General features: G+C 44.1%; 1 protein-coding gene across 1 annotated transcript; it reads right to left on the reverse strand.

Moving 5' to 3' along the window:
* Positions 1–10326: 10326 nt before the first annotated feature.
* On the reverse strand, positions 10327–18536 carry LOC115456990 (N-acetyllactosaminide beta-1,3-N-acetylglucosaminyltransferase 2-like). The gene is made up of 2 exons (XM_030186416.1): positions 17948–18536; positions 10327–10901 (listed from the first exon to the last, which is right to left on the reverse strand). The coding sequence occupies exons 1-2, from the start codon at positions 18534–18536 to the stop codon at positions 10327–10329; spliced, it is 1164 nt and encodes a 387-aa protein (XP_030042276.1).
* Positions 18537–21453: the final 2917 nt, after the last annotated feature.

The following is a 21453-nucleotide window of genomic DNA, read 5'->3' on the forward strand; positions in this document are numbered from 1 at the left end:
ATTGCCCTTTTCTCTGATTGTCACTTTGGTAAAAGAAATTTTAAAAACCCTGAATTTTGAATACTCCACTTGTTGCTGGTGTCTAGCTTAACTGCGATGTTCAGATTGTTTTTGCTTAGTTTTTGTGTTGAAAACTTATTTTATTTTAAATGTTATTTTTTTTTCACATCCTTTATATAGAAACTGGAACCCAGAGCTCAGGCTGTGTGCTCTCTCTAGCTAGTGTTAGCTGACAGGAGACCAAGAAAATCATAGTTTACAGAGAGGTCACCTAGGGCCAGATGCACTAAACTTAACGAGCCAGCAACGTGGTTTTTAACTGGTTCTAGCCAGTTTAGCGCTCAAGTAGTAAACCAGGACATGCACAAAAGGGTTCTCCGAGCCATTTTCCTGTCACGGTAGCAGCTAACGAAAATAGAATAATGTGAATGCGATGCGATGCACTACTGTTTCCGACTCCATGCACCGTGGAAAAACTAACGGGAGGTCTGCACCTCTCGTTGGGGCTGCTGTGGGCGGGACCCATGCAGAGGAGGACGCCCGTCGCAAAAATCGGAAGAAAAAAAAACGTCCAAGTGCTTGTCAGGGTCGTCCTTTCAAGTGCCTAACACTTGGATGTCCTTCACTCAAAAAAAAAAAAAGGGCGTCCCTGAAGAACACTTAGACGTTTTTTTTTTCTTCAGATTTTGTGATGGGCATCCTTCTCTTGGACGCATTTTTCTTACGACTAAGGTGCCCGAACCAAAATGGCCACCGCCAGAGAGGATCGGGATGTGTGAGGGCGCCCAAATCAAAACTATTTGGACGTCCTTTCGATTATGCCCCTCCAGGTCTCTCTCAGCCAATCACAGTGCGTTTGTCACTGGTGTCAGCTAAACGCGCTGTGATTGGCTGAGAGAGTCCTGGAGGGGCATAATTGAAAGGGATGTCCAAATAGTTTTGATTTGGACATTCTCGCACGTCCCCATCCCCGATTCTCTCCAGTGGTGGTCATTTCGGGCACGTAAGAAAAACATGTCCAAGAGAAGGACGCCCATCACAAAATCTGAAGGAAAAAAAACGTCTAAGTGCTTGTCAGGGACATCCTTTTTTTTTTTTTTTTTTTTTTTTTGAGAGTGAGGACGTCTATGAAGCCGTCTTTGGCATGCGCAGAGCAGCCAGCATAACGATTGGCTGCTCTGCGCATGCTCAACTGGCCGACTGGCTTCCCCTCCTTAGGAAGGAAATCGCATGCAAATGAGCTAACAGCGAGCAGCTCATTTGCATGCGATTTCCTTCATGCATGCCCATTTTTTACCGATTTCGCTAAGGGATCGGAAAGGGAAGGGCTCTTTCCGTGGAGTTAGTGCATCTGACCGTTAGTTGTTGTTTTGTTACATTTGTACCCCGTGCTTTCCCACTCATGGCAGGCTCAATGCGGCTTACATGGGGCAATGGAGGGTTAAGTGACTTGCCCAGAGTCACAAGGAGCTGCCTGTGCCCGAAGTGGGAATCGAATTCAGTTCCTCAGGACCAAAGTCCACCACTCTAACCACTAGGCCACTCCTCCACTGTTGCTACTATTTGAGATTCTACATGGAATGTAGAAGTCGGCCCTTGCAGATCACCAATGTGGGCCGCGCAGGCTTCTACATGGAATGTTGCTAGTGGAATAGCAACATTCCATGTAGAATCTCCAATAGTAGCAACATTCCATGTAGAATCTCCAATAGTATCTATTTTATTTTTGTTACATTTGTACCCTGCGCTTTCCCACTCATGGCAGGCTCAATGCGGCTTACATGGGGCAATGGAGGGTTAAGTGACTTGCCCAGAGAGAGCTGGTGTTTCAGCAGTTATGTAACTGAAAGCAATCCCACAATCTGTGAATAACTGTACATCTTAAAGTAAGATTACTGCAGGTATTCAAAACAAAATGTATGAAAACTATCATCCTGTGAGGCTTCAGTTTTGGACTTGAGGTATTTTAACAAATACACCACCTTTATTTAAGATATAGATTCATCTCTCTCTGCCTGTTTTTATTTATTTTGTAAACCAGTGGGTCCCTTTTACTATAGCATGGTAGCTGCAAGATTAACACAATACCCTATTGAGAGCGTTGTCAGTATTTTCCATTGCAGGTTGTGTGTTATTCATATTAACACGCAGTGCCTGCTCCTGGTTCTTGTGGAAGCATAATTAACTCCGTGTTAGTTGGTTAGCAAGCAGTAAGTGCAGCACGTTAACTGCCCTGATGCAAAATGTAACTGCTAAATTACCACAACCCCCCTTTACGTGGTACTACGCTAGCAATTATCGCACAGTAAACTACACATTAAGGGCTAGATTTCTATTTATGGTGCCGATAAAAAATAAAAACGTGCTTAGCGCTATTTAAGCCTCGCCTAAAGTTAGGCATGTCTTATAGAATACGGGTAGCGCCTGTCCCCGCGACTAAAATTTAGGCATGACCATTTTGTGTAAATGCCCGTGCCTAACATAGGCGCAGATTGGGCATATTCTATAACTGTATGTAGTTTTTAGGAAGGCCCATAACCCCTTTTCAGATCCATGCATTAGAATTAATGTGCATCACTTTTCAGAATATGCTTAGAAAGTTGTACGTGTAAATTCTAATTAGTGCCAATGATTGTTTGTTATTGGCCAATTAGCGGTGCCGATTAGCTTGTTGCTTGCACGTGTAGTGTGGCTGCACTGCTAAATTTGCATGTGCAACTTTAGTTTCCGTATATAGAATCTGGGCCTGAGTGCTTAATGTGGTTTAGTAAAATGACCCATAGGTTTCTCATGATGTCATAAGCACAGAAAATCTGCCCAACGCAGGGCCAGTGTAAGAGTCTTAAGTGGCGAGGGCAAACCTTCAGTCTCGTGCTCTCTCAATTGCCTTTGAGGCCTCTAACCCCACCCTCCCCTTTGACATTTTGATAATTAAACTAAAAAAAAAATCGCCATCCACCTCTCCCAAAACAATCCTGTAAAATGCAGAATTGGACATCGTTCTTTTAAGTATTAAAGGTGAGAGCACTTTCCAGGAGCCATTTATCTGGTCCAATGGGATATGTTGACATAATTACATTTTAATGCTGTATACTGCTTTGGGGCTTCTACCAACAAAAGATGGTCTATAAATACGAAATGAAAACTGAAAATTGCCCACCCTTCCTGTGGGTAAAAGTATGCACCTATGGTTGTGTGAGTTCTTCCAGTTGCCATGACTGTTCTCCTTTGTTGCAACTATTTGATGTTCCCTAGAGGGTGCCACTGTCGGACTCTGCTTATTGGTTAAGCTGGCCCTGTCCCAACAGCAGTCTGGTGTTGCTGTACGAACTGCTTCCTGTTGTACCGCAAGAAGCTGGATTTGTGCATGATCAACATATTTATAGATGATCATCAATATATATAAAAGGCGAGTGTCGTACTCACTCGCAAATGCGCAGTAGAGACCTTCTCTGCCCCGCCCCCGCGTCAATACGTGATGACGGGAGGCGGAACAGAGAGGGTCTGTACTGCGCATTTCTGAGGGAGGGACACTGCCGTCTAACGCTCCTCCCACCCAGGTCGCCGCCGCCACCCACCTTCTACCCGGTCGGGCCCTCGCTCCACTATTGAAACAGCGAGGGTCCGGGAACGCAGCACTGAGCTCTGCTGAGCTGCCGACATCGCCCTTCCTTCTTCTTCTCTGCCTCTGTCCCGACTCCCGCCCTCGACGACGTTACGTCACACGAGGGCGGGACAGGCAGAGAAGAAGAAGGAAGGCCGACGTCGGCAGCTCAGCAGAGCTCAGTGCTGCGTTCCCGGACCCTCGCTGTTTCAATAGCGGAGCGAGGGCCCGGCCGGGTGGAAGGTGGGTGGTGATGGCTCGGGGAGGGGGGGGGGGGGCGCGAATTCGGAGGGGGAGGGGCAGCGGCGAACTCGGCGGCGGGGGCGGTTCTTTCAACCCCCCCCCCCCTTCCTATAATAGCCCGTTTTTACAGGCTCAAAGGCTAGTAGCTATATAAAGAATAGGCGAGCAAAACGTTTACTAATGGCACCGTTTCCCAAATCACAGCCTTTGATTGTGACATTTTGGTAAAGTATTTGTGGTTTTCATGGTTAAAGTTTTATAAAGGGTTTCGCTTGCAAGAATATCACTGAGAGGTGGAAGATGTCCAGATTTCCCTGATTCACAGTTGTATGGCTAATTCTCACATAAGTTTCAGAGTTAAATTTTGCTAAGAAGCCACAATGTGTATCTGCTTGTTGGAAAAATAATTCCTGTTTTCATGGTTGCTTTGATAAACAGAATATACCTAAGTCTTCTGTCCATGCCTGGGTCAATTTGCTTTCATTTTTATTATAGTAGAGAGTGTGGCGGAGCCGGTGTGGGGAAGAGGGGTTGGTGATTGGGAGGCGAGGATAGTGGTGGGCAGACTTATATGGTCTGTGCCAGAGCCGGTGGTGGGAGGTGGGACTGGTGGTTGGGAGGAGGGGATAGTGCTGGGCAGACTTATACGGTCTGTGCCCTGAAAAAGACAGGTACAAATCAAGGTAAGGTATACACATATGAGTTTATCTTGTTGGGCAGACTGGATGGACTGTGCAGATCTTTTTCTGCCGTCATCTACTATGTTATGGTAGCCGTGTTAGTCCACTTTTAAATGTAATCAGTAGAAATAGAATAAAATAAAGAAAAGAAAATAAGATGATACATTTTTTTGATTAGCTTTCGAAGGTAGCCCTTCATCAGATCAGAAATAAGCAAATGTTAGTAAATAACAGTATATATAAGTGAAGCATCAAAGCATTTCAGTGACTGTCTCACAGGATGAGGGTGAGATGGATTAGGTGAGAGACAGGGAGAGTCAGGTGAATGAGGGACAGGGAGATATGCATGGTGATAAGAGGGTGACAAAGCAGTATAATTTTACGGTTTATAATGGGCTAAAAAACCCAGATCTTTAAGTCCTGTGAGACTGTCACTGAAATGCTTTGATGCTTCACTTATATATACTACTAGTAAAAAGGCCCGTTTCTGACACAAATGAAACGGGTGCTAGCAAGGTTTTCCTCGGAGTGTGTACGTTTGAGAGAGAGAATGTGAGAGTGACTGTGTGTGAGAGAGAGCGTGAATGTGCGAGTGTGTGTGTGTGTGTGTGAGAGAGAGTCTGGGTGCGAGTGTGTGTGTGTGAGAATGAGTGTGTGCATGTGAGAATGAGTGTGTGCAAGTGCGTATGTGAGACAGTGTGAGAGAGAGAGCGTGTGTGAGACAGACTCTCTGTGAGACTGAGTGTATGAGACCAAGAGAGTGTGTGAGTGACTGTGACAGAGAGTGAATGTGATACAGTGTGAGACATAGAGTGTGTGAGAGACAGTGTGTGAGACAGGGGCGTATCTGGAATCCAGCGGTAGGGGGGGCCAGAGCCAGAGAGGGGGGGCACATTTTTGCCTCCCTCCCCCCCGCCGCCTCCTCTCTCCACCCCCTCCCCGCCGTCAACCCTCCCCCGCAGCTTACTTTTGCTGGAACCCCCGCCAGCCGAGGTCCGACCCGCCATCTCCATATTTCGTCTTCCTTCGTGGCCATGTGCTTCAAGGAAGTAACGCTGCAGTGCTGATTGGTTGAATCCAGTTCGGCGTCTGACGTCGCCAAATATGGCCACCAAACTCGTGGACAAATTGCACCGCATAAATAGCAGTCCTCTTTGCCTGCTATTAACTTATCCAGCCAGTGCTGAATTTTCACATAGCTGGTTAAGTTACAGCCAGCCAAAAAAATCCTGGATATTCAATGCCAGTCACAGAAAACAGCCTGGCATTGAATAGTCGGGGTCAGCGCTGGAGGCAGCAGCAGCAGCAGCAACCGCACTGCCTGCCCCCAACTGAATATCGGGGTGTGGGTTTAGCAGAGGGATGCAAACTGTAAGCTCTGTCAATCCCCAGTGGCCTTCACTGGTTCACATTTGCACAACCAAACGAGGTTTCGCTTTCAGCTTTAGCCAAAACCAGGTAATGACTTTCAGCTGTGTTTCAGTTTTGGCCAAAAGCTTAGCAGACAATTTCATTGGCAGTTTCGGACAAAACTAAGAATGCAGTTTCAGTCGGCCTCTACTGGCCAGGAGACGTTCCTGCCTGCTTAAACCCTGCTGAACAATTCGGCACACAATATTCATTGGCATTTAACCGGTTAGTGCTGCTGTTTTACTGCTATCTGTATTTGCCAACAGCAGTCTTGGATGCTTTATGATCAGGGGAAGCACTGTGTATGTCCCTGGCTGTCGTTTTTATTATACTCCTGAAGCAGACATTTTTGGCAAAACATGGCCACATTGGGTTCTTTTGAATAAAGACCGTTTGGGTCCTTTTGGACAGAATTTTTCCAGACTATGTGTCTGCTTTGTTCCTGCATGTCCTGTCCTGTTTGCTGCAGACTTTTCACGCATCTTGTTTGTGTTTATGGTTGTTTTGTCCTCTGACAGCCTTGCAATAGATTATAACGTTATCCTAAAATGTGTGTAATGCTTTTACTGTTGTTCTCAGTTCTAAGGACAATCATTATTGCAGTTCTCACTCTGCAAATGTATGTGAGCAAGGCATTGTGGGTAATGTAGTTCACAAGCAATGCAACCACACTTGCTTGGCTGTGTAAGAACTGTTACCACTGGTTGTGAGGCTGCTCAGACCTCCCCTCTCTCTCTCTCTCTCTCTCTCTCTCTCTCTCGCTGCCAAGCTTGGCTCTTTTGTCTTCCTGCTATCATTTCCTAGTCATTCTCACTATCTGTGTCCTGGGAGGTCATCCAGGTATGACCTTTCCCTCCAATCGAGAGCTGTCCTCTAGGACCATCCCTTGCTACCCGATGGCAGGCTCTGTCCCCATTGGTCTCTATCTGCTCCTCCCTGAGCCTGTGTGAAGCCTCAACACCTCTTTGTCCCTTCAGCCATGAGGCATTCCACCATCTAGCCAGACATGCAGCATGCACCATCTTATTCCAGATAGCTCTGTCCTGCTGAAACTCCCTGTAACAAACCTGGTTTTTAACCTTGAAAATATCTCCTCCCTAATGAAATATCGCACATTCCAGTCACCCAGCTTTCAACCATTTCTACCTGTTCAACTATCTTTCTCCCCTGCAATAAAGCTACTTCTCCTCAGATCTCCACCTCCAACAGCTCTCAGATGAAGGAGTCTGTGTGCCCTGGAACAGCACTTTTGAACATCTGTCTGTGAGTAAATTATCTGTGATTTATTCAAATAAGAGTCTTCATAAAAATAATAGAGACTCCAGGTGTGACTGTGTGCCAAGGTTATACTCCATGATATTGAGGTCTCAAGTTAATAAGCCTCAAGAGTCTTGACAATGGTATCACCACTAACTGGCCATCTCCTAACTGGTTGGGTTAGGAGAGGCTATGGGCGGAGCATGGGCTGAGGGCCTACTTAACTGGTTAGCAGTGATTTTCAATCCACTAACTGGCTAAGTAACCACATAAATTGTTCTAACTTTATGCATTATAACCAGGCAGTGGTCTGAATATCGGCCGGTGCCCGGTTAACTTCTGGGTGACCAATGATACCTGTATATTCAATGCCAGAAGCCATGCACACCCCAGCATTGAATGTACAGAGTCAGTTCAGCCCGTTGCTGTGAGGGGCTCAGATGCCGCAGACCGCCAGGGGTTGAATATCAGGCAGAGAGCTTTTGTTTTGGTGTAGTTCCATGATGAAAATGAAAAATTCAGAGGAGCAACCGCGGGAGGTGGTGGAGATGAAAACGGTAACGGAATTCAAAAATGCGTGGGATAAACATAAAGGAATCCTGTTCAGAAGGAAGGGATCCTCAGAAGCTTAGCGGAGATTGGGTGGCAGCACCGGAGGTGGGAGGTGGGGCCATTGGTTGGGAGGCGGGGCTAGTGCTGGGCAGACTTCTATGGTCTGTGCCCTGAAAATGGCAGATACAAATCAAGAAACTAAATGATATGCTCTAAATAGCTCCTATAAGGTGACTATGTTAATATCGGTAGATATATATTAAATAGTTTTAACAAAGAGGCCTCAATAGCCCAGGGTACGAACTCAGTGGACACACCTGATAAGGCTTTTATCATGGGCCAACAGCCCTCTGAAAAACCTACAGAGTGAAATAATTCAAACAATCTGTAGTAAAAAAAAAACAGAAAGGTTGTAATGTTAATTACATATTCAACCAAAATGTCAACACAGTCAATAATAGAGTTTGTTGATATGATAGTATGAATCGGAAAATAAAACAGTTATTATTATCAAGAGAAAAAGTTGACTAAAAAATTACAAAAACAACTCAACAGTAACTGGAGTACTTAGCTTTAAACCCGGGAAAAAAACATCCGATGGGAGGCGCCTCTACATGGGAAGAACTATTTAATGTGTATCTACTGATATTAACGTAGTCACCTTATAGAGCTATTTAGAGCATATCATTTAGTTTCTTATTTAAGTTTGCTCTTTGCAGATTTGTTAATTTTTTGACAAGAGATACAAATCAAAGTCAGGTATACACATAAAGTAGCACAAATCGGGAGATGGGCGCTCTTCTTTCAGGTGCAGCCAAATCGGCATAATCAAAAGCCGATTTTGGCTGCCCTCAACTGCAGTCTGTCGCAGGAGTAGCCAAAGTTTAAGGGGGCATGTCGGAGGCATTATGCCTGATATACAGTTAAAAAAAATTGTATAACATCACAAATAGCTTGACATTTTTTCCTATTTATAATTGAAAACAAAAAATAATGCTCAACATGTCCAATTATTCGGATTTATGATTATTCAGACCACCCCTGCAGAGGATAGGATAATCAGAGTTCTACTGTATTTGCAACCAAGCTGTACTAGTGAAACACATCATGCTCCACCTCACTTCCTGGAATGTTCATGGTGCCATATTATTTCCTTTGTACCATTTCCTGTCTTGCAAAGTATAATGCATCACTTCCTTTTGTAATGTAATTGACCTAGAGATGGGAATAACTAGTGAGGTAATTAAATTCGCTGATGACACAAAATTATTCAGGGTCGTCAAGTCGCAGGAGGAATGTGAACGATTACAGGAGGACCTTGCGAGACTGGGAGAATGGGCGTGCAAGTGGCAGATGAAGTTCAATGTTGACAAGTGCAAAGTGATGCATGTGGGTAAGAGGAACCCGAATTATAGCTACGTCTTGCAAGGTTCCGCGTTAGGAGTTACGGATCAAGAAAGGGATCTGGGTGTCGTCGTCGATGATACGCTGAAACCTTCTGCTCAGTGTGCTGCTGCGGCTAGGAAAGCGAATAGAATGTTGGGTGTTATTAGGAAGGGTATGGAGTCCAGGTGTGCGGATGTTATAATGCCGTTGTATCGCTCCATGGTGCGACCGCACCTGGAGTATTGTGTTCAGTACTGGTCTCCGTATCTCAAAAAAGATATAGTAGAATTGGAAAAGGTACAGCGAAGGGCGACGAAAATGATAGTGGGGATGGGACGACTTTCCTATGAAGAGAGGCTGAGAAGGCTAGGGCTTTTCAGCTTGGAGAAGAGACGGCTGAGGGGAGATATGATAGAAGTGTATAAAATAATGAGTGGAATGGATCGGGTGGATGTGAAGCGACTGTTCACGCTATCCAAAAATACTAGGACTAGAGGGCATGAGTTGAAGCTACAGTGTGGTAAATTTAAAACGAATCGGAGAAAATTTTTCTTCACCCAACGTGTAATTAGACTCTGGAATTCGTTGCCGGAGAACGTGGTACGGGCGGTTAGCTTGATGGAGTTTAAAAAGGGGTTAGATAGATTCCTAAAGGACAAGTCCATAGGCCGCTATTAAATGGACTTGGAAAAATTCCGCATTTTAGGTATAACTTGTCTGGAATGTTTTTACGTTTGGGGAGCGTGCCAGGTGCCCTTGACCTGGATTGGCCACTGTCGGTGACAGGATGCTGGGCTAGATGGACCTTTGGTCTTTCCCAGTATGGCACTACTTATGTACTTATGTACTTATGTACTTATCTAGCAAGTACTAGTGCATCACGTCCTCCTATGAATTAAATGGCACAAAAGAGTTGCACCATTTTGACTTAATGCAGCAAATTATTGACCTTAAAAATATAGACTGTACTTGTTTGGATAAAGCACTCTTGGAAAAGAATATGCATACATTCCAAATGTGAAAACCTTTAAAATGTTTCTTGGGAAATCCATCTAACTACTCCTGAGTGTAGGGAGCAGAACAACTGCTTTTAATGGTTCAATAAAATATTCTCTTGCGTTTTCTTTTTATAAATTCTTTTATACAACCTCCAGATCCCATTCATTCCAGAGTTTTGGACTTCCACAACTACCTTCAGAATCTGCAGTGGGTCTTGTATGATGGAAGAAGCAATAAGACCCTCAAAAGGCCATTGTAACATTGCTTGAGAAGTTTTGTACTTGAAAGTGTAGCAACCAACAGGCAGAGAAGAAGAAAGATGACCACAGTCTTCCAGTTCCAAGGTGGCTGAGAACCTCTCCAAATATGGAGCAGGGTGTATGGTGACATGCCGTGTACTACCAAAGTCTCTAGGAACTTGCAGTTTTCCTTGGAAGATTTGGAGACACAGAAGCGGGCATCATGGCGATACGTCAGGTTTGCTGCCAGCAACAGGAAGCCAAAGTAGACATCATCCAATGGAAAGACAGGTAGCACAATGGAGGCATGGTAGAGGGCAGGAATAGAGTCCCCGGGAATGATGAACCCACCACCTGATAGGAAAGTGGGGTATTTCTTCAGTGGATAGAGTGTCTCTGACACTTTGTACTTGCCCTCACGCATGACCTCAGAGTGCACCATGAGATGTCCATGCACAGTGGTCGAGGAGTTGACAAAATCACTGACATACCTCACCACAGACAAAGGATTCACAAATTCATCATCGTCTCCTAGAATAGGAAAAGGAAGAAGAGTATCAGTGAGGTGGGGCACGGGCATTGGACACCAAAACTATCACCTCTAGAGTTACATAACTCAGCGATAGGCGCATACATACAGATCATGTCTACCATAGGACTGGATGGGGTTGGGAACAGGAGTGGAAAGGCTGTCATCCTATTTTTTAAATTTCTTTAAGTTTCTCTCCTGCATTTCCCAGTGCAAGAATCACAGTGTTATTTATATACTACTAGTAAAAAAGCCCCGTTTCTGATGCAAATGAAACGGGGGCTAGCAATGTTTTCTTCTGTGTGCATGTGGGAGTGTGTGTGTCCCTGCCCTCTGGCCTCTCTTCCCCTCCCCCCTCTTTCATTGTTACAGAACCAGCGATTTGTTTTCGTGCTCTGCTGTTTTCCTTCACTGACTGTGTTACAGAGAGGGCGGGGCAGACACTCATAGGGAAACCGGATATCTCGCCCCCTTCACACTTCCGGCTGGAGGCTTCATAGAACGTTGGTGTTGCCTTTTATATAGAGAGATTTCTTTTGATCCAACAGTTAGTTTTTGCTCTGTTAGGCTTCTTTATGAATTAAAACGACAACTGGGATCTGGTGCCATAAACCTATATTATAACTACTCAGGGATCCCCCCCCCCCCCTATTTCATATATCAGGCCTTTCTCTTAGCCATAGTATCAGCCCCCCTCTGCCACCTACACCCAGCATCAGACTCCTTTTGCCAGTATAAGCGGGAGACTACATCTCCCACCTCATTTTCCCCTGCTTATCCCTTGTTCTATCCCCTTTCGCCTCATCGATCCCCTCCCCCAATGCTCACCTACCCTTACTCACACCTCTCCTACTCTCTTCACTCTTGCCCATTCCCCTCCGCCTCATCTACTCTCCAATTGCTCACGTACCCTTGCTCATACTTCTCCTACTCCCCTCATCCCTGCATTTCTACATTCCTATTTCTTTTATTACTCCGATAATACTCAACTTATTTCTCTCCACCAATACTTTGTAATCCCAATTACTATGTAAGCCGCATTGAACCTGCTTTGAGTAGGAAAGCGCGGGGTACAAATGTAATAAATAAATAAGCCACCTTTTGCCATTCCCAGACTCTGTCAGCCCCAGCAACCTTCTCCTTAAGGGCCCTGATTCCTAAGCCACAATATAGGCACGCTAGCGTTTTTGGCATGCACTAGAGACGCCCATAGGAATAAATGGGCATCTCTAGCATTTAGCATGCGCTAAAAATGCTAGCACACCTTAGTAAACAGGCCTTTGTAAAACACCCCTCAAATACTTGGGTGTCATAATAGATTCTCATATATTGTTTTCTGAACAAATCAGTGTGTTGAAGAAAGGATTTTATGTATCAAGACAATTGCATTCTCTGAAAGATTTTGCGGACGTAGAGAACATTACATTCCTTGATTCATTCTCTTCTTATTTCTTGAACAGATTATGGTAATGTTGTTTACTCTGGATTGCCTCAGAATAAACTGAAACATTTACAATGTTTATTAGGTGGTGCATGTTATAGAGATCATATAACCCCTTTATTTGTGCAGTTTCATTGGTTGCCCATAAGATTTAGAATTGATTTTAAAATGGTGATATTCGCTGATTTTTTTAATATTGTTGTACACTGCTTAGATTTATTTAAGATGGGCGGTATATCAAGTTTTATTAAACATTTCCTCTCGGATTCTATATATTGCACTTAGTGTTCTGTGCTGAAATCCAGGCGTATTCTAGAACAATGCGCTTAACTGGCTTAACAATCTAATCAGCGTTGATAACAGCACCCAACAAGCGATAATGAGCAGTAATTGGCAATAATTAGAACTTATGTGCACAACTCGCTAGGCGTATTTTGTAATGAATTGCATCTAAATTCTAATGTGCACAGTTCAAAAGGGGTGTGGCTATGGGTGGGGAAATGGGCATTTCATGGGCATTCCTAAAATTTACATGCATAATTATAGAATATGGCGCAGTGATTTACACCACATTTTCATTTTTGTAAATGGAGGAGCATAGTTTTAGGCGCTGAGATATCAATAAAGCACATTCTATATAGCATGCCTAAATCTAGGTGCCGCTTATAGAATACACTTAGCCAGAAATGTTTACTGCGCAGATTTTTTAGGTCCCTTATATAGAATCTGGCCCTAAATGTCTTCAGCTGAAAACTTATGCTAGTAAATTTGGCTGAAAATAGAGCACAAATTTAGGAGCCTAACTTAGGAGTATAAAGTTAGGAGCTCAGGGCCCAATATTTAGCTGGTAGCAATCAGCGTTTTGCTAATCAATGCCAGCGTTAAACCCAGAAATTCACTGCTGAGCCATGTCCCAGTTCTGGCACTGAATTTCCGGGTTTAAGAAGCTGGCAAAAACATAGCTGGTTAAGACCCAGATGCACAAAGGTCACCGTAAAGAATCGCTTTGTATTTCCACCTCGGTAAAAATTGCCGATTTGGAAATTCAGAGCAATTCCCAAAGCAACTCGCATGCAAATGAGCTGCTCTTAAAAGCAGCGAGCTGCTCGATAGGGGGGAAGCCAGTCAGTCAGCTGAGCATGCGCAGAGCAGCCAATCGCTAAGTGTGGCTGCTCTTCTCATGCTCAGAGCGGCACTTGTCTACGGCATTCATACAAGTGCTGCATGTATGAAAGCCGGCGTAGCTTTTTTTCCCCACAACCGCTGTGGGCTGGCCAATCTACTTCACTGCCGCAGTCAGCAATCAAACGATCAAAGGTCGAGATGGAGATGAATCTGTAGATTTGTTGTTTGGAAGGGTGTTTTTTTTTTCTTGACTGGTGAAGGGTGGGTGCCAGCAGGGCTGCTCTGGTGTGTCTTATTTTTCCCCATGGGTCCTTCTCCTCTTGCAGGAGTGGCAGAGGACCTCTGGAGCAGCTGTGGAGTACCTGCTACAATGAAGAACTGTCAGGACCGACAGCTCCAGACCTCCCGTTAAATTTTCCTCTATAAAGGTAGGGGCTGCTTCTGTGCATCGCTATGCATGCACATTTGAATAGTAATTAGCTCATTATAATAAGTTTGCATACAATTTTCGTTAGTTGCTATCGTGACAGAAAAAGAGCTACCCCTTTGTGCATGTCTCACTGAACTCTGTACTCGCTAAATCGGCTAGAACCAGTGTAAAATCCATGATGCTGGCTCGTTAGGTTTTGTACAATTGGGTTTAAGTGTGATATTGAACACTTTATGTGATTCTTCATAGCCGGTTAAGACAGAACTGTGTTTTATGCGGTCCTATTTATGTGATTATCTTAACCAGCTAATTGGGCACTCTGCACCCAGAACGCCCCCAAAGTAGCCAGTTTTGGCTTGAGTGCTAACTGGGCATTTTCAGCGGTACATAAATACTGGGACAGAGCAAAGGTCTATCAAGCCCAGCATTCTGTTTCCAACAGTGGCCAATCCAGTTCACAAGTACCTGGCAAGATCCCAAAACAGTATGATACATTTTATGCTGCTTATTAAGCAGTGCATTTTCCCCAAGTCCATTTTAATAATGGTCTATGGACATTTCCTTTAGGAAGCCATCCAAACATTTTTAAAACCCCGCTAAGCTAACTGCTTTTACTACATTCTCTGGCAATGAATTCCAGAGTTTAATTACACGTTGAGCGAAAAAATATGAAGTGTCTGGTTAGCCCAATTTAAATGGCCAGGAAAACATTTTGAATATCGAGCCCTTAGCTTTTTTTTTTTTTTAATATCCAGCTTAATACATATAAAATGCATGTCCAATATAGAAATACAATAACACAGTAAACTCAGTGCTTATTCTCCCTCACTAAAAGCCTGGAAAACAACCAAATCTATTGTTTTCTAAAACTCAAGAGAGCAGTTTCTTGACTCAGGTGATGATAGGGCAACACATTCCATGCCGTAGGAGCTACCATGAAAAATGCCTGATTCCACGTAGTAGATAATTGAGCCTCAGATACTAGAAGGAGTAACGATACACACCATTGTGAAGACCACAGAATATGACGTGGTTCGTAGAATGCAATCTTGCCCTTCAAATACTTTGGGGTAAGACTATTTTTATCTTTAATGCCAAAAACATATAAGAGCCTGATGTTCAGTTATATAGTTCACCAGCCATGGATATCTGACCACTATATGGACAGGACTGGGCCAAAAATCCCTCTAACTGGCCTGATACTATCTATAGGGTAAAGGGCCCGAGGTAAGAATTAGTGGCAATATTCAGCTGCTCTCCAGATAAGCTATGGGGGTAATATCAGCCACTGACCCTGAATATTCAATGCTAGGCCATGCCTAGGTTCTGGCATTGAATATCCAGGTATGTGGGGTCACCCAGAAGTTAACCAGTGCCCAGCTAGCTTGGCAGATAAAGTTAAGGCAGCCTTTTTGCTTACTTAAGTGGTTAGCGGACTGAATATTACCACTAATTAAGGAGAAAACTTTTTTGGGACTTAAATTTAAATTTTTCCAGATGTTTCTACAGATACCCAGAAGAGACGTTAGCAATTCCTATTATTGAAGCCAGGTGCTCTTCAGTTGGGGGCTGCTTTCTTCTTATGTTATCCATGTAAATGTGTAGGCAGGTACCAATTGGTTAAATATATACAGTGGTGGAAATAAGTATTTGATCCCTTGCTGATTTTGTAAGTTTGCCCACTGACAAAGACATGAGCAGCCCATAATTGAAGGGTAGGTTATTAGTAACAGTGAGAGATAGCACATCACAAATTAAATCCGGAAAATCATATTGTGGAAAGTATATGAATTTATTTGCATTCTGCAGAGGGAAATAAGTATTTAATCCCTCTGGCAAACAAGACCTAATACTTGGTGGCAAAACCCTTGTTGGCAAGCACAGCGGTCAGATGTCTTCTGTAGTTGATGATGAGGTTTGCACACATGTCAGGAGGAATTTTGGTCCACTCCTCTTTGCAGATCATCTCTAAATCATTAAGAGTTCTGGGCTGTCGCTTGGCAACTCGCAGCTTCAGCTCCCTCCATAAGTTTTCAATGGGATTAAGGTCTGGTGACTGGCTAGGCCACTCCATGACCCTAATGTGCTTCTTCCTGAGCCACTCCTTTGTTGCCTTGGCTGTATGTTTTGGGTCATTGTCGTGCTGGAAGACCCAGCCACGACCCATTTTTAAGGCCCTGGCGGAGGGAAGGAGGTTGTCACTCAGAATTGTACGGTACATGGCCCCATCCATTCTCCCATTGATGCTGTGAAGTAGTCCTGTGCCCTTAGCAGAGAAACACCCCCAAAACATAACATTTCCACCTCCATGCTTGACAGTGGGGACGGTGTTCTTTGGGTCATAGGCAGCATTTCTCTTCCTCCAAACACGGCGAGTTGAGTTCATGCCAAAGAGCTCAATTTTTGTCTCATCTGACCACAGCACCTTCTCCCAATCACTCTCGGCATCATCCAGGTGTTCACTGGCAAACTTCAGACGGGCCGTCACATGTGCCTTCCGGAGCAGGGGGACCTTGCGGGCACTGCAGGATTGCAATCCGTTATGTCGTAATGTGTTACCAATGGTTTTCGTGGTGACAGTGGTCCCAGCTGCCTTGAGATCATTGACAAGTTCCCCCCTTGTAGTTGTAGGCTGATTTCTAACCTTCCTCATGATCAAGGATACCCCACGAGGTGAGATTTTGCGTGGAGCCCCAGATCTTTGTCGATTGACAGTCATTTTGTACTTCTTCCATTTTCTTACTATGGCACCAACAGTTGTCTCCTTCTCGCCCAGCGTCTTACTGATGGTTTTGTAGCCCATTCCAGCCTTGTGCAGGTGTATGATCTTGTCCCTGACATCCTTAGACAGCTCCTTGCTCTTGGCCATTTTGTAGAGGTTAGAGTCTGACTGATTCACTGAGTCTGTGGACAGGTGTCTTTCATACAGGTGACCATTGCCGACAGCTGTCTGTCATGCAGGTAACGAGTTGATTTGGAGCATCTACCTGGTCTGTAGGGGCCAGATCTCTTACTGGTTGGTGGGGGATCAAATACTTATTTCCCTCTGCAGAATGCAAATAAATTCATATACTTTCCACAATGTGATTTTCCGGATTTAATTTGTGATGTGCTATCTCTCACTGTTACCAATAACCTACCCTTCAATTATGGGCTGCTCATGTCTTTGTCAGTGGGCAAACTTACAAAATCAGCAAGGGATCAAATACTTATTTCCACCACTGTATATATTTTTAACCTTCACATCTTACAGGTTTTTTTTTTTGTCAGCTAAACGGATCACTGGGGGGTAATATATACCTAGTGATTGGCTCTTATGAATAAGAATCCTGTGACATGCAAGGTCTATGTACCTTTTATTTATTTTACTTCTAAACTAGAATTTCCGTTGATTGTAATCTTGAATCCCAAATTGTGGACTTGAGTATGATTTTTCATTTAATATTTTCTTCTTGTTTTATTTAATACCTATATAATGTTAAAATGCGTAATTATACTTTTTCTGTACAAATTTCTGCTTGACTAATTTTGAAATTATTGATAAATAATATTTAAAAAATATTTTACCACTAACCGGTTAAGTAGCGGCTCTACCCAAACTCTGTCCACAGACCACCCCTTGGCTAGCCTCTCCATCCTGGTTAAACTGCTTTGAATATTGGGTCCAACATGTTTAGGTAGGCCTAAACTAAATGGATAGCAGTAGCTGCAGTGATCACATTACACATACATTCAGCCTTGCTAACTATACATATTAATTTAAACACGGGTGCTGGTCTTTTAATTAACATGCACTCAATATTGGGCCCAAAATTAAAAGGGCCATCTGAAGTCCACTGGAAGCCAGAGTTTGGACCATAAAATTGGAGGAATATGAACATAACATCCTGATGATTAACCCAATGAAGGAGGTGTAACTGGCCAAAGACTTTTTGTACCATCCTTGATCTTTGAAACTCGAGAGATAAAGTCCAAGCCAAGTAAACATCTAAATCCCTCTTTCAGCTCTCACAGGAATGAGTACCATCCAAAACAAACTGCAGCCTCCATACCTTTAAAAATAAACTCAGCTTCCTGGCAATTGTGATATAGCCATTCAATGAAACACCGCTCTTTCAGAGATAGATTGTGGTGGCTCTCCTCAAAATCCCATAGGAGAATGTCATGGAAATCCATGTCCTCCTCATTCACAAGATCAGTATGTTCTGTGTTCTTAGACATGGCCATGAGGAAGATGGACTTCACCAGCATGCTGTCAATTTCCCACACCTTAGCCCAGGTCTGTCGGCTGGCGGCCCTCCTCTGAAAGGACTTTGGATGAGATTTGATGGCCAAGAGAAGGAGTGGCTTTCCCCAGGACTGCTTACAAATACCAGCCTGGTCAATGACAAGAGAGCAGTGGTAGCTCTGAAGGTAAGGGAACTCCAGCTGATACTGGCTCAAGTTCATCTGGTAGGTAAAGTTGCTGTCAGTCAAGGTGATGGATTGTCGGACCATTGAATGATTTGCTCTTAAAGCCAAATACAGCTCTTTTGATTCTCTCCAGGACTTGTAGCTGGAATTCTTAGATCTGGTGTCCAGTATTGCCTGTTTGATACTCTCCTGATCAGGATAAAGCTCTTTGTATTCACTCCAGGCCATTAGAGAGGTTATGCAGAACAAGACTGCCAGGATGAAGAACATGGAGAGAAATAGAACATTCTTAATGAGGATCAATCTGCCCCTTCTCATGGTTCTGATTTCTGAGAGAGGAGAAAAAATAAAGACAAGGGCCATCTATAAGAAATATAAATGGTTAGCAAGCTTCTCCTCGCTGTCACCATCCCCACTCCTGACTTTAAGCAGAATGAAGAAAGCAAGCAATGAAGAAGGGAAAGACAGGTATGAAATGAAGGAGTAGCCTAGTGGTTAGAGCACTGAACTAACAGTGAAGAAAGCCTGGTACAAAACCCACTGCTGCTCCTTGTGATCTTTTTACTTAACTCTCCATTACCTCAGGTAAAAATGTAAATTGTAATCTCGCTAGTGACGGGGTTATACCTGGAATGTAGCTCACCTTGAGCTCCTACTGAAAAGTTGCCAGTTAAATTGAAATGAACAAGCACTCAGCCCTTCTATCCAAGGTCTAGTAGGTATTTTGTGTTCTCTCCTCCATCTCAACTGAAACAAAGAAACTTCTGTATTTTGGGAATGATGAAAAAGAAACAGCTTTCCAGACCAGGTTCTCTCTTCACTTTCCCACAATCAGTGGTGCATGGTGGTACATGGATGCAACCAAACACACAGGAGTCCAGGGTAGGAGAAAATGAGACTCTTTGAACTACAGTTGGGCAGGGATGGGGAGAGGAAGACAGAGGATGGAAGAGGGAGTTACAAGCCCTCAGCCTGTTACTGCTACTTTCTCATATCCTTGCTGATACCTCAAATTCCCCAGTCCCTTTCCTGTTGAACCTATAAAGAAGATTCCTGGGCATGAGGGTGGTGGGTTTTCTGGAGACATCTGAGAAATGGTTCCAGACCCTCCCTTCCTATTCTCTGAAGGCTACCTGGGAAGGGGAGAAAAGAATAGTAGGAGAGGTGTTAGATTAGTGCAGGAGCAGTGGATCACCTTTTTGGTTAGTGAGGAATATCAAACCAATGCCTACACTGGAAGCTCTCAAGTTACTGATACTGTGTGGGGCAAAATGTTGATCAGACCATGGCCCGGTGACCCACCCCTTTCTACTGACTATGAATTAGGGAGAGAGTGACTTTTTATTGATCTGCTCTGCTCTGTCCACTCCAACTTTACCCCATTCCCTCTTGTTCCCTACAGTATAGAATGGGGGGGCTGGGTTGGGGGCTGGATTAAAAGAGAAGAGTGGCTGTTCTCTACTCTTCTCTGTCCTGAGAACAACAGGAGAAACAGTAGTTAAAACAACAAGATATTTAAATATTGTATATCGTGCCACCCCACCATAAATGCGACCTGTTCAGATACAATACAGATCAGTTTCAGAATCTGGAAATCATATTTTAAAATTCTGCCTATATTATTTGTAACATCAGGAATTCTGTGCCTGATCCTTTCTTCAGCTATGTCATTCCTCCCCAGCAGTATTACTCTCTCACCAGCTCTCTTTCTTGCCTCAACTTAGCACCTCTTCCACTCCCCTGGTAGTTTCAGCTCCCAGCTTTTAATGACCATTTTCCAGGATGGGCATCTCCTACCTTTCTCTTTTTCCCCCTAGTTCTCTCTCCCTCCATCTGCAGTTATCTGCCCCCCCCTGCCATTCTTGATCCCTGACACCTAGCAACACCTCCAGTTCTCTATCTGTTCCTAAGATCTCACCTTCCCATCCCTTTATATGAACCCCAAGCCTCATTCGTCCCTTCCTTAGGCACATATAGGGTTGCCAACATTCAGATGAAAAAAAACCTGACACCTGTCCTGCTCCCATGCTCCACCCCAAGTCCTTTTCCACACCTAACTGTTAAACCCTTCACTGCCTTGGTCATCTGTCAACTGCCTGCACTAGGGTTGCCATCCCAGAAGAAAACACTGCCACATGTACATATGTTCTATGAGTATTTCACTAACTTTACATAACAAAGCTCCAGTAACCAAATCCTGCAAAAAAAAAAAAAAACGTATTATCGAAACGAAAGATGGCCGCCCATCTTGTTTCGATAATATGGGTTTCCCTGCCCCTTCGCAGGGACGTCCTGCGAGGACACCCTCAGGAAAACTTGGGCGCCCCGTTCGATTATGCCCCTCTAAGTTTACTTGGATTGTGATGTCACGATAAACTAAAGACAAGGCAAAACTCATTGCCCACATATGAATCAGCATGCATACAGCTTTGAGTAGCATATTTATTCAAGGTGCACATGTTGCGTACGCGTACCCCCTGTCAGACCCGGCCCCTTGCCCGTGCCTTAAAATCATCTCTGCTCCAGTATTTGCCCAGACAGTGGCAGCAGCACTCATAGGCTGCCTGCAGCCTGCACCGGGACTTTCTCTCAGAATCATCCAGCCCCTTCTGACACAACTTCCTGTTTTGAGAAGGGCGGGGTAGCTTAGAGAGGAAGTCCTGGTGCAGGCCACAAGCAGCCTATGAGTTCCACTGCCTGGGTAAAGATGGGAACAGAGGTGTTTTTAAGGTACAGGGCGCACCCCCTGTTACAAATTCCTGGCTTCGCCATTGACTGATTCATCTGTTATTAGCACTAACTCCCCCAGTGAGGGAAACCCCAGCACTCGTTCATCAGAGTCAGAAAAGAAAGTTCCTGTGCCTTAGCATGTTGTAGGGCAGGAGCAACTGTTGCCAAGTAAGGTCAAGGTGTGTCCAAATGAAAATAAAAGAAAGCCCAAGGTGTAACCTATTGAAGTTTAAGAATTTAGTTCTCCAAGAACCTTTTACAGGGTGGTGACGCCTAATATGGAACTTAGTACCATGTACCTATAATTAAGATTGTTTTGCTTTCAGTGCATCAAATTGCAACAATCCATGTAAATTTCATCTGTCATTTCAGCCTCCCAGTCTCATCAGGTCCTCCTGCAATTCCTCACAATACG

The sequence above is a fragment of the Microcaecilia unicolor genome, chromosome 14 (assembly GCF_901765095.1).
Source record: "Microcaecilia unicolor chromosome 14, aMicUni1.1, whole genome shotgun sequence".
NCBI lineage: Eukaryota > Metazoa > Chordata > Amphibia > Gymnophiona > Siphonopidae > Microcaecilia > Microcaecilia unicolor.